The 16,721-nt window shown below is 38.8% G+C and overlaps 2 protein-coding genes across 2 annotated transcripts in view; one reads left to right on the top strand and one right to left on the bottom strand.

Annotated features, from left to right (window-relative positions):
- The first annotated feature begins 393 nt into the window (after positions 1–393).
- lrrc53 (leucine rich repeat containing 53) lies at positions 394–11,006 on the top strand. The gene is made up of 8 exons (XM_088320471.1): positions 394–412; positions 1,863–1,994; positions 3,690–3,788; positions 6,959–7,134; positions 7,215–7,378; positions 7,457–7,646; positions 7,712–7,904; positions 8,839–11,006. The coding sequence occupies exons 1-8, from the start codon at positions 394–396 to the stop codon at positions 11,004–11,006; spliced, it is 3,141 nt and encodes a 1,046-aa protein (XP_088176597.1).
- Positions 11,007–13,662: 2,656 nt separating this feature from the next.
- Positions 13,663–16,721, bottom strand: part of tox (thymocyte selection-associated high mobility group box) — a 90,112-nt gene continuing 87,053 nt past the window's right edge. The window contains exon 10 of the mRNA XM_088343242.1: positions 13,663–16,339. Coding sequence (XP_088199368.1) covers positions 16,303–16,339 — 37 coding nt within the window. The 3' untranslated portion in view covers positions 13,663–16,302. The remainder of the gene's footprint in view (positions 16,340–16,721) is intronic.

Raw genomic sequence — 16,721 nt, forward strand, 5'->3', positions numbered from 1 at the left:
TGCGCATATTGCTCCAGATATCGATGTTATCTCAACTGCTTTATAAATCCGGATTTTTGTGTGGGTTTGTGTGAGTGTGTGCTCGTATGTGGCTTATAGGCTCCAAAATGGCTGAACCGATTTTCGTGACTATCTACACAGTAGTACTTTAGGCCTCTGGGAGTGTCTGAAGATAGGTTTCGTGTCAAGACAACCCAATAAACACCAACAAAATTGATAAACATCTGCTTTTGTGTACAAGTGGCTCTGGAGCTCCATGTCGCCAAACCACGGCCCCAACAAGCTCGCTCAAGTAGAAAACCTGGCAACTCCAAGCCCTGGAACGCAAAGCCCGGCAATGCTAAGCCCAACCATTATGCCTATCGATATTAAGCAAGTACTAAGATTGGATCGATGCTGTTGTCTTGGGATTGATAGTTCGTTCCTCCACCACCACTTTTCTTAAAGCGCCACTTCTCTATGTAGATAGGGCAACCCTTCACTCTTTCACCCAGCGTCCTTGACCATTATTTAAGTTTATGCCTGATTATGTGACTGACGGGCACAATTTTAGCTCCTCCCACTACCTGGCCTTCTACTGCAACCTGCATGCCAGGCAGAAGAGACAGCCATATCTCAGTGAACACTCCTGCCAGAAGCTAAAAATGACAGAGGCAAACAGGAAGTGCAGCACAATGTGGATTTTTTTCTTTCAACTACAAAAAAGGAGGTGTAATTTGTGTGGTCAAGTAGTTCGCAACTGTGCCAACACCAAAACCTTCCATAAACACTTGAAAAAAGCTTTGCCTGCAGAGAGCAACAAGATGCAACCAAAAATATAAAGACATTACTGTTCCTGAACAGACACCTGTAAATCAGTTGTCACTATAGCAAGAGAGCCAATGAGAGACATTTGACACTTTATTTGCATAACTGATTTTATTTCCAAAACATTGTGCAATGGAAGGTATTTCATTTATCGAGTTGTCATTTTTATGCAGTATTTGTATTTTAGTTACATTGCTGTTTTGTTGGACTCTTGTTTTTTTCCGAAACAGTTGTAATGGAAATATTTCTATGTTTTTTCATACTGTTAAACTTAGTTTTAGTAGTTATTTAACGAAAAATGAAATATTTTTAGTTTCTAAAATCTTTGTGGTTTGTTTATCATACTTATAAACTAATTCAAAGGGGAAGGGTTCAATTATTCAATGATCATGACATTTCCAAGCAAAAAATATCAGTATTGTTAGTATCTATCAATACTACGATGCATTTACCGGTACTTGGATCTGATCGCTCCTTCCCAGTATTGCCCACCCCTAATTGTAAATTAGCCTACCTTTTCCATAATGCAAGTCTTTCCCATGGAGCAATTATCTTATGTAGTGGAATATTAAACAAAATGTATGATAACACAAGATGTATGAAAATAACAAATTTGTCTTTGAATGATTTAGAATGGAATCCAACAAACACGGCACCAAAAGTGACAATCCCTAATGGTGCTGCTGAGAACTTTGATTGTAATCATACAGATGACATTCACTGCAATCAGAATTCATTGTATCCATTTTTGTCTCCATTTATCCCTACTCAGACTCACTCTGAGAAGGACTGACCAACAAAGAAAGCCGATGCTGATGTAAAGCTCGCTTCTACCGGGCCAAGCATCGAATGATGTTGACGATAATGATGCTGTAATAGATGCAGCCCAATTGGCGAGATGCTACCTCATCACCTCTCAGCATTCACTGTAAAACAGCATGGAATGTAATTTTCCCTGAAGTGAAATGTTTGGCAACCCACAGCTTTTTATTCTAGTCTATGTTATTATTCAATTCCCAGAAAGCAGTCTCCATATAATTGAAATCAAATGTTTCCAGGTATCTTGCTGATGATGTTGTTATTACTCATCGCTGTCCATCGACGCTTCTTAGTATCATCATGCCCTGCTTCGTGTATGGTCTGCTCTGATAATGCAGTCATCTGTCACAGATTGGCTTATATTATAGGTAATGTACAGTACGTGTTTTACCCTATATGTTCCTCAATGCATCTTTCAGGTGTTTATAAAAATGTTTTTCAGCCGGTGTGCAGTTAAACCTTGCCTGGTGTGCTGCAAGAAATTGCCCAATTTTATTTTTGCAAAGACGCATGACCTTTGTCAGTGTCTTTGCTTTATTCCATGGATCAGTTAAGTAACTGTAACATTCAATCAGTAGGTGGCAGCAGATTATATATTTTGGTGTTTACAGTATATACCCATTATTTGCACAAGAAGCTGCACTGTATATTGCTGTTATACTGTATACATCTAAGAACTTAATTATTCAATAACTTATTTTGTTTGATAAAGTTATTTGAGATAGCACTGCAAAAATAATTAAATAAATCAAAGTAAAATTATTGCGCATAATGTCGCTGATTTGAATTATAAGTATTTTTTTCACGGTTCATGGATCCTTTAACCGCACCATTGAGGACGCAACTCTGGACAGCGATCTCCACTGTTGGCGGTTCCTGGCCTGTTTTTGGGTCATGGCAAAGTTGGCACCAGTCCATTCCTCAATGTTGTCGGCCCAGTTCTTTTTTAGTTTTCTTCTCCTGCCGCCTTTGAGAATTAACTTGGCCAGTCCTGGTGATCTTGTGACGTGACTATATTGATTTAGTTTCGGTCTTCGCACCGTTGACAACAGTTCTTCCAATGTGCCTTCTGATGGTGTTGCGCACTGTTTGGTTTGTCACATGGGCTAAGTTTCCTGTAGCATTGACTCTCAATGGCCTGGCTTTTCCTTTCCAGTTTTGCTGTAAGAGGCCATGTCTCGCAAACAGAGAGAAAGATGGAAGTAACCAGCGCTTGCATAAGTCTAATCTTTGATTTCACTGCTATGTTTTTGTCCCTCCAGATGAGTTTAAGTCTGGCAAGTGCAGCTGTGGTCTATCTTGGCCATGGTTTTTGGTTCTGACCCCTCTTTTGATATGACAAATCCACGATATTTAAATTTGGTTTGTATTGATGTTTGTGGTGATAGTTTTTTTATATTTTACATAAAAAAGTAAAATAGTAAAATAAATATTTGTTCCACGGGCAGATATTTCTTTGTTTATTTTATTATTAATGTTATTTTTCTAGAAAAACAACAAAACACTTTGTAAAGTATAGAAAGCAAAGTAAAATATAGTGATATCCACAATTACAGCAAATTAACTAAAACAAATAATCTGATTCTCCTCCTAAACCACAGTGACCACAAATAAGAACTACCACTCCGCACTGTCAATTTAGGTAACATGATAATTTAAGCTTTAAAAAACCAAGAAAATGAAATCTTCAAACATTATCAACACACGGCATGCCTTCATCAAAAAATGTGTGCTTTGGCTCCAAAAAGAGAAACAGTGTTTTTCAAGGAAGTTAAAAAAATAAAATAAATAAATATATATATATATATATATATATATATATATATATATATATATATATATATATATAGCTATATAAGTCCTGTGTTGGTTTGTGTTGCTAGCGATTTTAGAAAACAGCACATATAATTTTTTTCCCTAAAATGTTAGCAAATACGGTATGCTGGTTGTCCTTTATTCTTTCTACAGCGACCTTGGGTTTCCGGAAAGGGGCTTTGAAATCAAATGTATCATTATTATTATGTTGAAAATAAATATACATATATTTTTATACGCACAACCAGATGCTCCAAACACAACAGAGGCTCTGCTTCTCACCCAAGGCTCCATCACTGCTGTCTGGTCGGCCTCGTTGTCTGTCCTGAGCAACATCACTGTCATAGGTACTATAATCTCAATTTTGACAAGTATTCTAAAATCGAAATATGGTGTTAGGAAAAAGTTGTAGTGCTTCATTTACACAACGGCATTTCAAAATTTTTTGAGCCAACGTACATTTTGTTTTAATGATGTCAAGACACCCTGCTTGTCAAAAATCTTTAAAAAAAAGACGTATTTATCCGTATTTCTATTACATTCTTAAACTTTTGAGTAAGAAACAGGCTGGAATGTGCCACGTTCCTGCTCTCTGGGTCCTGTGTCTCTGTAGATTTACTCTCTCTCTTGCTCCCCTCTTTATTGGGCTTACTTTATTTGTCCACTCACTTCTGGGTTTATTTTTCTCTTCACAGCTGTGGTCACTTGTCCCTTTCCCTCCTATAACAACTCTCCCTCATCACAATTTAAACTCTCTGTCCCCTTTGGTTCTGTGCTAGTTTGTTGTTTTCAATTTCCCGCATCAGTCACTCTTTCCTCAGTTATTCAAGTGAACCGAACCAATTCCAGTGACCCCTGTCCTGCCAAATGTATACATTTGTAAACTTCCTTCATGTTAAGAGACGTGTAGATAAGACAAAAGGTTTGAGAGAAATCCATGTATACTTAATTGCTGATTTTAAAGGTTAATCCGAATCTCAATTTACACGAATGCTATCCATCTATCCATTATATGCACCGCATATCCTCAGTAGGGTCGCGGGGGTGCTGGAGACCAGCTATCTTCGGGCAGTGGGCAGGGGACACCCTAAACTGATTGCCAGTCAGTCACAGGGCACACGGCGACAGACAACTCACTCGCTCATTCACAACTAGGGATAATTTGGACCGGCCAACAAACCTGAGATGCATGTTTTTGGAATATAGGAATATGGGAGAACATGCTAACTCCGCACAGGAAGGCTGGTAGCTCGTCCACTAGAAGTCAAGTCAAGTCAAGTCATTTTTATTTGTATAGCCCTTAATCACAAAGAGTCTCAAAGGGCTTCACAGGTTATTACACAGACTATTTTTTCAGACTATTATTACACCATCCCCTGATCTGGAACCAACATGAGGGCAAGGAAAAACTTGAAAATGTCAACATGAGGAAAATGAAGAAACCTTGAGAAAGGACCGCTCATGTGGCATCCCCCTTTCAGGATTACCAGACAGCAAAGGATGTTGCAATCACAAATAATACAGAGATATTGTCCAGAAAAAGTATAGGTTATTCATATGCTATAGAGTAGAAGTGTGTTTTGAGCTTAGATTTAAACATTTCCACTGAGGTTGCAGATCGGATCTCTGGGGGAAGAGCATTCCACAGCACCGGTGCCCGGATGGAGAACGCTCTCGAACCACGAAACACTTCTTGGCTCTTGGGATCACCAGAAGACCGGCGCTCTCAGAACGAAGGCTTCGGACCGCAACAGAGGGGCAAATAAGATCTGAAAGATATGAGGGAGCAAGTCCATGTATGATTTTGTATAATACAGTACTAAGAGAACCTTGAAATCACATCTTAGGCTAACAGGGAGCCAATGCAGGTTAGCCAAAATCAGCGTGATGTGATCGGACTTTTTTGTCCTAGTTAAAAGCCTCGCTGCAGCATTTTGTACCAGCTGAAGACTCTTGATTCTGGACTTCAGGAGACCGGAGAGTAGTGCATCACAGTAATCGAGACGGGAGGTAACAAACGCGTGAATTATAATCTCCACATCCGACTGAGACAGTATAGGACGAATTTTAGCAATGTTGCGAAGATGGAAGAAAGCGGTTCTAGTAATTTTCTTCACATGTGTTTGAAAGGACAAATCGGGGTCAAATATGACACCTACATTTTTAACTGAGTCACTCTGTATGATGTGACATTTGTCAATGTTCACAGCAGTTTTTGAGAATAAGTCACAGCATTTAGATGGACCAATGACTAACATTTCGGTCTTTTCAGAGTTAAGACACAAGAAATTGAGTGACATCCACTCTTTTATCTCGGCAAGGGAGGCCTCCAAATTTCCACAGTTTAGTGTGGCAGATTCCTCCATCGGAAGATATAGTTGAGTGTCATCTGCGTAGCAGTGGAAATTGATATTATACTTGCGAATAATATCAGCTAATGCACCACAGGTAACACTAACACGCTCAGATGTCATTTCGCCATATTTAACACAGTGCGTCCTATCTGAGAGGTAGGATCTAAACCATGAGAGGACCTTTCCTGAGAGACCAATCCATTTTTCCAGCCATTCTAGTAGGATATTATGGTCCACTGTGTCAAAAGCAGCACTAAGGTCCAGCAGCAGCAAAAGTGATGAAGCGCCAGAGTCCATTGCCAGTAGGAGATCATTGGTTACCTTAATCAGATCTGTCTCAGTAGAGTGGTTAGCCCTGATCGCATCGATTCAAAAAGATTGTTCTCGGATATGAAATCATTCAGCTGTTGTGCCACTACTTTTTCAAGTACTTTAGAAAGAAACGGTAGGTTTGACACAGGTCTATAATTACATAAGCTTTCTGGATCAAGGTTGGGCCGTTTCAGTGTAGGTTTAATAACAGCTGACTTAAAAGCCGCTGGAACTACACCTGAGGAGAGTGATATGTTTATAATATTTAGAACTGAAGGTCCAAGGACCCCAAAAGACCTTTAATAAGTGAACCTGGAAGCGGGTCGAACAGGCAAGTCGTCGGTTTGGCCGTATTCACCACCTGTTTAAGATTAGCGAGTGACAGTTCACTAAAACGGGACAAATTCCCTGGACAGACTTGAAGACCACTAACCACTCAGCCGCCCGAATGCTATCCATTGGCAAAACAAAACCCCAACTAATTTATCAATAAATTTGAAAGTAATTGCGAATTAAAAACAAAAATCTCCTTTTTTTTACTTGTCAAGCATTTTGCAACAAAAATCACAACACAAAATAAAACAATCACCCAAAAGGATAAAAGGATGACAGTTTTAAGCCTAAGGCTTATAGGAGACCCAATCACTTCAACTTATCATCATGTCTGATAACATTATAACAATCATTTGCTAGTCAATCTAGAAATCATCACATGATTTGGATCAAGTGTAAGACACTCCAGGAGAATATCAAAGTTTGAATATTTACAAGATATTTCTGCTATTCCTTCTAAAAGAATAGCAAGTATCATATATTCCCCCCATCTGCAAACGTGTCCCATCATCCAACAGGTCTTAGCCACAATCACATATCAATGATGGATAAACAATCCTTCAGAGAGCTGCCCTTCCTACACACGTTACTGTTGGACCACAACCGCCTTACCAGCACAGCCTTGCAAGATGAGGTTCTGTCCAATCTTTCCCACCTCCAAGTGCTGGCACTGGGTCATAACTTTATCAGCTGGGTGAGTCTTCACAGTGATCCTTTGAAAAAAATAACAACAACATTGTATTACGCAATAATTTGGGAGTAATTCATGTACAGATTGAAGCTGACTGGCTCAAAGGTACTACGGAACTTCGAACACTAAGCCTGGAAGGAAATAGGATCACCGGTTTGGATCCAGGTTTTCTCCATCTCGACAATCTCAGATACCTGGAGAATCTGGATTTATCCAATAACTTGATCAAGAGCCTGGGAATAAACAGGTTAGTGCAAAGTATTGAGTGGTAGAAAAATAGCATGATTAAATAAGGATTTCCTTTGCTAAATAATTTATACTTCAGCTTCCAAGGTTTGGTGCGTCTTCGTAATTTGGACATGTCCAGGAACCGCCTGACCTCCGCTCCTTCTCAGTCTTTTTCTTACCTCAGCTGGTTGACCAACCTCAACCTTGAGCTCAACTCATGGAATTGTTCTTGCCAGCTGCTGGATTTAGCAGCCTTCCTCTTCGCCTACATACAAAAACCTGACAAGGCATGAATCTGCAATCTGGTCTTCGCAGATGGCTCACGTTTTAATGCAAACCTCTCCTGTTACAGACTCTGTACAATGGACAGAGGATGGTGTGTGCGAGCACTGACAATCCAGCTGTAACTACCGTGCTGGAGCTGACCAAAGCCAACTGTGTTCCTCCTAACCAGAACATCACAGTGCAGATAGAGACAAGGCATAGTGTGACACCTCAAGTATATGCTCGGGATTTGGCAATTACAGCTGTCCTCTGCTTTGGTGGTAAGCATTGCCTATGTTAAGTTACAATAGGAATTGTACAGGAGCTTTAATTAAGCTCTTAGATGTATACAGTATAACAGCAAAGCAAATACATCTGCCCGGTACTTCTCATGTTTGTATAAAAACATTTCTAGGCCTGTCTTTCATCTTTTTTGTCTTTCTTGTCCTGAAAATCAACAAATTTTTATGCCAATTAGGAAAAAATCTGCATCACTTTGCTTTCTTACAAATTTCTGTACATTTTGTGCATTGTACCACCAGAGGAGTACCATATGACTCACTGGCAGCAATGACTACATGAAATTTTATAAGACGGCATTAATTCTATAGCTATAGATGTACACTGCAAAAAACAACTTACCTGATGTGTTGTATTTCATAATTTTTATTTTTTACATATTTGAACTTGTTTATTTTCTAAAAAAAAAAAAAAGAAAATTAACACTTGAAATAAGAAAATGAAAATGATCCACAATATCTACCATCTGCAAAATTTAAGAATATTCACCTAATTTTCACGAATCATTTTTCGTACATTATGAGGTAAAATATCTTAAACTAGGAACATATATGCTTAAAATGAGCAAAATGTTTACCCATGGGGGTAAGAATGTATTTTTGGGAATGTAAGAACTCAACAAACGATTTTTGGTTACTCTTGAAAAACTACACAAAATGACAAGACGTCAGTGCTCAGTTCAAATGCCTATTTTTGTTGTCTTAAGTGTATTTGTCCAAGCAGACCTCTATTGATATGGCTATTTTAAACTCAAGGGAAAAAAAAAACAATTCTTGCCATAACAACCTATGTTAACCTTAAAAATGGTTTTCCTTTGAATTGGGAACCACAAGGAAAGTAAAACTATGCATATATGATCCACTGTGGAAAAAAATGGTAATATCAAAGATTAAAACACTTGTTTCTGTTTATTAGGTGGGATTGCTTTGACACTGCTGGCTGTTCTGATCTGCTCTCAAGTTCTTCACAGAAAGAAAGTGATAGAAAGTAAAAAACTGGAGACCATGGAAGAAGGCAATGGAACAGTAACTAACCATCTCCCTAATCACTGTGATGTAGCTGAGAAACAAAGGGAACTTGTTTTGCAAACCCATCATCTATGGGACAATAAAAGCATTCCTTGGAACACGAAGGTAGAGACATATGGTAATCAATTTGATGTAAGATCTGATGATGGTGCATATTTTAACTGTCCAGATTGCAGAACTAAAAGTTCAACACTAAATACATGGGACAACAGGATTGATGATTTCAGTAAGTCAGAGTTTGATGGAGACAGAAGGAGACTTAAGATGCTGGTCATGGAGGAGGAGGAAAACAATAGGAATCGGGTAAAGAGCAAGGGTGACATTTACGGGAGAGATATACCCAACAACTCTCTGTCTCATGCTCGTTCTACATCTTCAGCTCGTCAACGGAAGCACTATTTTAGTCATACTCCCGATACCCTTACTGCTTACAATGCTAACAATGAGATTGGGCGGAGGGCTGATTTTGAGATTCAGCGTACACAACCTGCAATACTTCATTGTGAAAACTGTCACAGGATGTATGAGAAGTCAACACGCAATTTGAAACTAAGACAGAGTAATTCAAACATCAGAGATATGTGTCTATTTGATGACTCAATCTCTCAAATGAGCAGTAGGATTAGGCTTGATGACTACAACCAGTTTAGTACATTCAAAAACATAAACTCGATAAGGCAAAGAAGAAATGTAACATTCAATATGGAAAGAAGAGCTCATCGAAAGTCAAATAAGACCGGTCATAAGATGTCCAGAAAAGAGATTGGAGTCCAGAAAAATCACAAACAAATGCTACACTCCAGCACTTCACTGAATTCCAAGCTTAGTTTACAACCATTTCGAAGTACAAAAGTCCACCCAAAAAGGAAAACTGAGCAGGAAAGGTATAATTCCCGAATGAAGAAAAATGGAGCGTCTCATGCAAAACAAACTGAAAAAAATGAATCCAAGGAAGACCAATCCAAACGGAAAAGTAAGAAGGGGAAGAAAATATCAGAGAGTGTAAGGTTGGTGCCATCTAATAGTAGGCTAGATATCCAAATTGAAGAAAAACATGACAAAGAAAAGACACAAGGAAAGATCCAATTTCAGGCTGTTACAACAGATAGCACCACTGATCCAACTCAAGAAGACGAGGCCTCCATCACCAGTCGGGGCATGATCGCTCCACACAAAGATGCTGGGATGAATTTCGGAAGTCTTCATCTTTCTTCCCAAGAGCCATCACTTTCATCTGCGACTGAGGTGATTCATTCAACAAACCATCCCCTGCAAGGGTCAACAGGTCCACTGCACACGGGAAGTGACCTCTCTCTCCAGGAGGAATCTCTTCTAATCAGCACAGCCACTCCAGAGGGTCGCTCACAGGTAGCCATCGTGTCGAACAATAGTTTGTTACCGAACATGCACTTTGCTGAAGCATCAAATAGTAGGCAACAAGGTTCCATATCACCTCAAACTTCCTTTGTAGAAAATGTGGAATATGCCAACCCTTTGCTGTTAAATGTGTCACAGACGACACAGCCTCATGGTTCTTTGTTCGAAGGACTCAGACCCAATGTAGCCTTAAACTCTTCACTGAACCAAACTTTCTCCCAAGGGCATCTGGACGACTCTACTTTTGAACCAAGACTAGAATCAAAGCCAAGTCTAAAACCAGCCCTTGGGACTGGAGATGGACGACCCCATCTGGTCCCTAATTTTAAAAAATCAAGCTCTATTGTCCCAAACAACACTTCTAAAAGTTTTGATGGTTCAAATGAGATGATCTCTCAGGCTGCTGAATTGGCAAACACTGATAAGACTGATGACGAGGCTTTACAGGGTGATCTGGTGGAAACTGAAAGAAGCATGCAAGACGCAGCCAGCTTGTCAAAGGATGCACCTTCACAGAGTGCATCCTCTTCAGGTAGCGCGGCGAGCGCCTCTCCTCTACTGCATCAGGAGTACCTTTCGGAGGAAAGTGTCTCCTCTGGCAGGAGAAAGCTGAGACTAGTTCTCCCTGAAAAGTCTTCGAATCGTGAACCCAGTCCATTGGAAAAGAAGGTCCTTTGAATCCTCTGTCATTAAGACTTCTATGCAGTGTATGTAATCAAAGTCTTAAAATGATATGTCCGAAAAAAACTATGGAATTAAGTTTGTCCGTGTACTGTATATAATTATTTACTGTTCCTTTATTGATATTTCATATTTTTACTTTTACTCATAATAAAGCTTCTTGTTGTGTATTGTATAGCATGCCAGTTTGAAGAACTTTTGACCACATGTGTGCCATTATTCTTGGTGAGGCACAGTCAGATTTGCCAATATATTAACCTAAATCTTACTCATCATATGATTGGCAAAGCAAGAAATCAAAATATGAAATGAAGTATTTGAATTAAAGATTTTATGGACACCTTAATTCACAGATGAAGTCTATGCAGTATTACTTTTAAATAAAAGCATCGATCAATATGTAATCCTCCATTATTAAAAAAAAAAGTCCATGTAAAGAAAAAAAAGTTACCAGATGGCTTGACTTGCTGATTGCTTGTTGTTAGTACAAATAATTATATTGTTTGGGGGCTGCCATGAGGCAAAAGAATTGCATGCCTCACTCTGCATCCAGAGATGCTCAGTACAGTATAATATGCTGCACACTTCGTTGGGGTTGTCCATCGATTCGATGATGACCATCTTCTTTTATTTGCGAGTCTGCTGATGTTTGAACAGTCCGATCCTGGATTGTGGTCGGAGACTCAGGTAAAAGAGGATACCTGCGCAATGATGGTTTTTAAAGTGGCGTAAGGGGTGCGCTTTCCCCAACGCCACTATCTTGATTGTAAAGAAGATGGTTCCAGTGGCAAGGGAGACCCTAGACGACCGGCATCTTTCTACAACTGCGGGCGGCTAACGGGATCCAGGTCTGTAGGAAACCACCTCAAAGCGTGCCGCCACCAGCTTTTGGGATCACTCTTAGTCTGGACTCTACCCTTCGACCTGTTCGGCTTGGGTAACCCTACCAGGAGTACGAGACTCCCGCCGACATAGCTCTAGGGGTCATGGAGACGCGCAAAGTGCCCCACCACGATAAGGTGGTGATCCGTCGGGACACGCTGCACACTTATTGTATTAATAACATTCACAATAAGATGTGACAAAAGAAAATCCCTAAATTGTAAAGTTAAATGAGAGAGAACTTGATTAAATTTTGTATTTGGAGGTATCAGTATTTGCAAGTTATCAATACCCGTATTGGTCACCAGGCGTGTGGCCGTAGGATTAGAAAAGATAGGACTGTCTTACCGACAACTGTTTACATGTTTTTAAATTAATTCCATTAGTCTACAGTATTTTCTGGACCATAAGCCTCACCTAAAAATCCCAGAAATTGCCTTATAAAATGGTGCGTCTAATATGCCGCGAAATATGGTGGATAGGATTGAAAATTCTTACAGCACTTATGGGTGTGCGTTATTACACGAGGCTTTATAGTTGATCAATCATCTCAGTGTCCCAATCTGCAATACATTGTATTCAATGGGATTCTAACCTAGACTATTAGTGCTACAGTTATCATGCGATAAACCATTAGAGCTTATCTTATTACGGGTTAAACAGTTTCTCCTCCTCTTCAGCTGTGCGTCAATGTTGCAAAAAATAGTCTTTCAACAAAATACTATACAAGCTCTTTAACGTGCATATGCATATTAAACTCCCATTTGCTACAGACAGTCGACTGTTAAATCTTTTAGAATTCCTTCATTTTAGAATTAAGAACAAAATTTACAATGCAAATCAGTGTTTCTGGAAGCGTAAAGATAGTGTGATAATGAGATGTTATAATGTATTTTTGTATGTCATCTGTACCAGTGGGTGTCTAGTAGAAAAGTGTTAGCGCCCTTACTGCTGCGACCCAGGTTCTAATCGCATTGCAACCAGTTAGCAACTGATCAATCATTGCACTAATACATACTGTAATACATACAAAAAGTTCTAAAAAAACATGGTAGCCTTTATTGTACTATCAATTTATGCGTTTTATATATGAAAAAACATATTACAAAAGACTATTTTTTATACAGTACTCAAAAATGTCATATAATTTTACGGGAAAGCATTGTCAAAGCATTAGTTTTGGAGGAAGTGTTTATGAATATGAGAATTATAACTAACAATACGCACACTAGGAAGCACGGCAGCACAGTGGCACAATTCTGAGGTCATGGGATCAAATTTTCCTGTGTGGAGTTGCATGTTCTCCCCGTGCTTGCGTGGGTTTCCTCCGGGCACTCCGGTTTCCTCCCACATTCCAAAGACATGTGTGTCAGGTTAATTGGCCAGTCCAAAATGTCCCTAGGTGGGAATGAGCGAGTGAGTTGTCTGTGTGCCCTGCGACTGGCTAGCAACTGGTTCAGGGCGTTTCCTGCCCACTGCCCGAAGATGGCTGGGATGGGCTCCAGCACCCCACGACCCTACTGAGGTGAGAGGTGCATATAATAGATGGATGGAATATGTACACTTGGTATCGAATCAAACACCCGTAGTTTTTTTTAAATTACATTGGCTGCTAAAAATTGTATTCTGATCCAGATATGGGCTCTGGACCAAATCTGGGACGTCAGAAATTCCAAGTGCTGAAGATGTGTCATCAGTGGATGTGAAAGATAAAATATTGATTTTATCATGTTAAATTTATAAACCACAACAACAACAAAAACACCAAGAATTGGGAGTAATGACTGCACATCACTGCAGCACTGACTTTATTTTCAAACACATTTTAGAATCTAAAAATAAGCAAAACTTCATGGTTGTTGCCCAGAGTCCTTTCATCTGCCAAAAACATGTAAAAAAAAGAAAAAGATGTACGAAGTAAGCGAGTCGGTCTCTGCTCAGCTCAACGTTAACATCAAAACATACCTTGATTAAAAAAAAAATGTAAACACAGTCAACAAAGCAATAGTTATAGGTTCATAAATATCCTCTTCACACATAGAAGTTGAAATGACAAAGGAGACCATGCAGATCTATCAACCTCTCCATCTTTTCTTAAACGCACTCACACGTATTTTGGGTCCAAATAAATTTTGGAACCAGAAAAGACATACATACAGTACATAGAAGGGCTGTCATACTATAATCCTTTGAATACAGCAAAAGTTATTTGACATTTCCTTATTTCAAGGATGACATATACACTGGATTTTGCGCCCAACATATGAAAGAGAACCACACGGGGTTGTGGGTAACTGTGCTCATTTGACTTTGGCTGTAGATGAAGAAAAAATGTGGGGAGTTTAAGGGACACTGTGTAATATTTGACCACAAGATGTTGCTGTATTTTGTCATGTAATGAAAAAACAAGTGCTGAATAGCACTAAGATGAATACAACCTACAACCGTTCTTCTCATGTTTTTGCCTAGCCGTTCACAAGGTTTTTCAGAGTTAATCAGAACCGTAGACACAGAATGGCGGACAATCGTGTGATTTTTTTTAATAAATGACGTTTTCACCACTAGGAGGTGCTAAATAATCCACAACGTCCCTTGAAAGGAACAATGTATTATATTAGGCTACTAAAAATCTTAGTGTTAAGAAGTGCAACCGAAAAAAGCGCTACAAAGCACAAGGACAACTTACCAAGCTGCAGTATTTTTGTTTCATTTTGGTCTAGCCTTGCACAAGGTTTTTAGTTTTGGGGTGCGCGCTCCTCATATTAAGTGAAACAAATAATAATTTTAGACCTAGGACCATTTTTAGATTTTTTTTGTGGTAGCTATTGTATTTTTACTTGTTAATCGAATCAGTATATAAGTTATTTTTAATAAATAACGTTATTTCACCTTTAGGAGGTGGTAAAAAATCTGCCATGTCCCTTTGAAAGGACACAGGGAAATATTTGACCACTAGATATCGCTGTATTATGTAGTGCCATCGAAAACAAGTGCTACAAAGCACAAAGAAGAATACAAACTACGTAGACTCAAAGTGACCCAAACACAGTATTTTTCTCCAATTTTTTTCACAAGGTTTTTGGGGATTGCGGTTAGCCTCATGTTAAGTAAAATAAATCCAGTTTCTCGACATAAGAGTATCCCCTAAAAAAAAAAAATCACGTTTACGTGGTAGTTCATCTATTTTTACTTGTTATTAAATTCAAAATGTTTTTTTCTCAGTTTGTTTTTACCATTAGGGTATGCTAAATGATCCACAATGTCTCATTAAAGGGACATCGAGTATTATTTGACCACTAGATATCGCTTTATTATTTAGTGCAACCAAAATCAAGTGCTACAAATCATAAGGAAGAATACAAACTACTGTGACACCAAGTGACCAATCCGCAGTATTTTTCTTCTATTTTTTTGTCCGGCCTTTCACATGGTTTTTGGGGGTAACCATAGCAAGATGGCAGTGAGGCTCATGTTATGTAAAATAAATACAAATTTATTGACCTATTTTCAAAAACACACGTTTATGTAATAATTCATGTATTTTTGCTTATTTTTCAAATCATTATTGTGTTTATACTGCTAAATAAAACACAATGTCCCTTAAAAGAAAAAAAAAATCCTTGTATTGATAAAGAAAATACATATAGTATTTTACAAGTGCTCCTCTGAGTTTTTTTGTTTGAATAGCTAGTCCGGCAAAACAATACAAGAAGTAGGTACAAATATTATTTGTCTTAGGGGCTGATGGACATTTCTTATTATCATTATTATGTACAATGATTTCGGGCCACACTGAAAAAAAAAAAACCCAAAAAGAAATAAAACACATTGTTACGAGAATTAAGTTAGCATTCAAAATGGTATCATTGAATCTTAACTCATTTACAGCCTGGCTAAAATGGATTTTTGACGTCTATAGGCGTCCGTGGCATAAAACACGCTCATATATACATTTTTTTCCTTTTGAGCATTACCTTAGCTTTTCTTTGTTGAGGTTATCTCGCAAGTAAAATTCCTTTGTGAGGGGCTCCTCGATTACATTATATATATCGATGTTCACAATTCAGAGCTGAAAATCTTTCCTTTATGGAGCAACCTTTCAGCTCAAATCAATATGCAGTTAAGTAGTAGCTCAAATTCAACCAGTCCAACTAATCTATATGCTGGAGCAGGACATTTTTTCTGTCTTGACCTGTACTCCCTTCAAGGACACAGTAATATGGCCAGATACATACAGCATTTCCGTTGTCATTCCTCATATTTGCTGCCAGCAGTATTGTTTGTCAATCTGGATCGAAAAATATTGAGTCAAGACATTAGTCTGTCTTCTGGGGTCCCCACTGCAAGTCCACTTCAGTGTCGGAGTTTGGAGGAGGTCTCTAAGTAGAAATGTGAAGAACTTGGTTCCACATTAACTCAAGTACAACGTTTTATCTCGCTGGGGACCTCTGAGGGAAGAAGACAAAATGGAGAAAAATGTTATTGGGACACCGTGTCATATTTTAGCAGCAGAAGTTGCTGTGTTGTGTAGCACAACCGAAGACGAGAGCAACAAAGCCCATGAATAATACAAACTACAGAAGGGGTCTCGAACCATTTTGAAGGTGAGAGTAAATGGTAAATGGTCTGGATTTATATAGCGCTTTTCAAGTCACTGAAGACCTCCCTAAGCACTTTACAATGTGTTTCACACAAAAAAGGTAGGATATAGCAATCCTAATATTTCGTTGCATGACCACAGTTTTTTATAATTGCTTCACATCTGTGTGGTCAGTCAACCAATTTGTGGCACCTTTCAGTTGTTATTTCTCTCCATGATTGCTTAACAAC

This window comes from Urocampus carinirostris, chromosome 1 (assembly GCF_059441175.1).
Source record: "Urocampus carinirostris isolate Australia breed hairy pipefish chromosome 1, RoL_Ucar_1.0, whole genome shotgun sequence".
Taxonomy (NCBI): Eukaryota; Metazoa; Chordata; class Actinopteri; order Syngnathiformes; family Syngnathidae; genus Urocampus; species Urocampus carinirostris.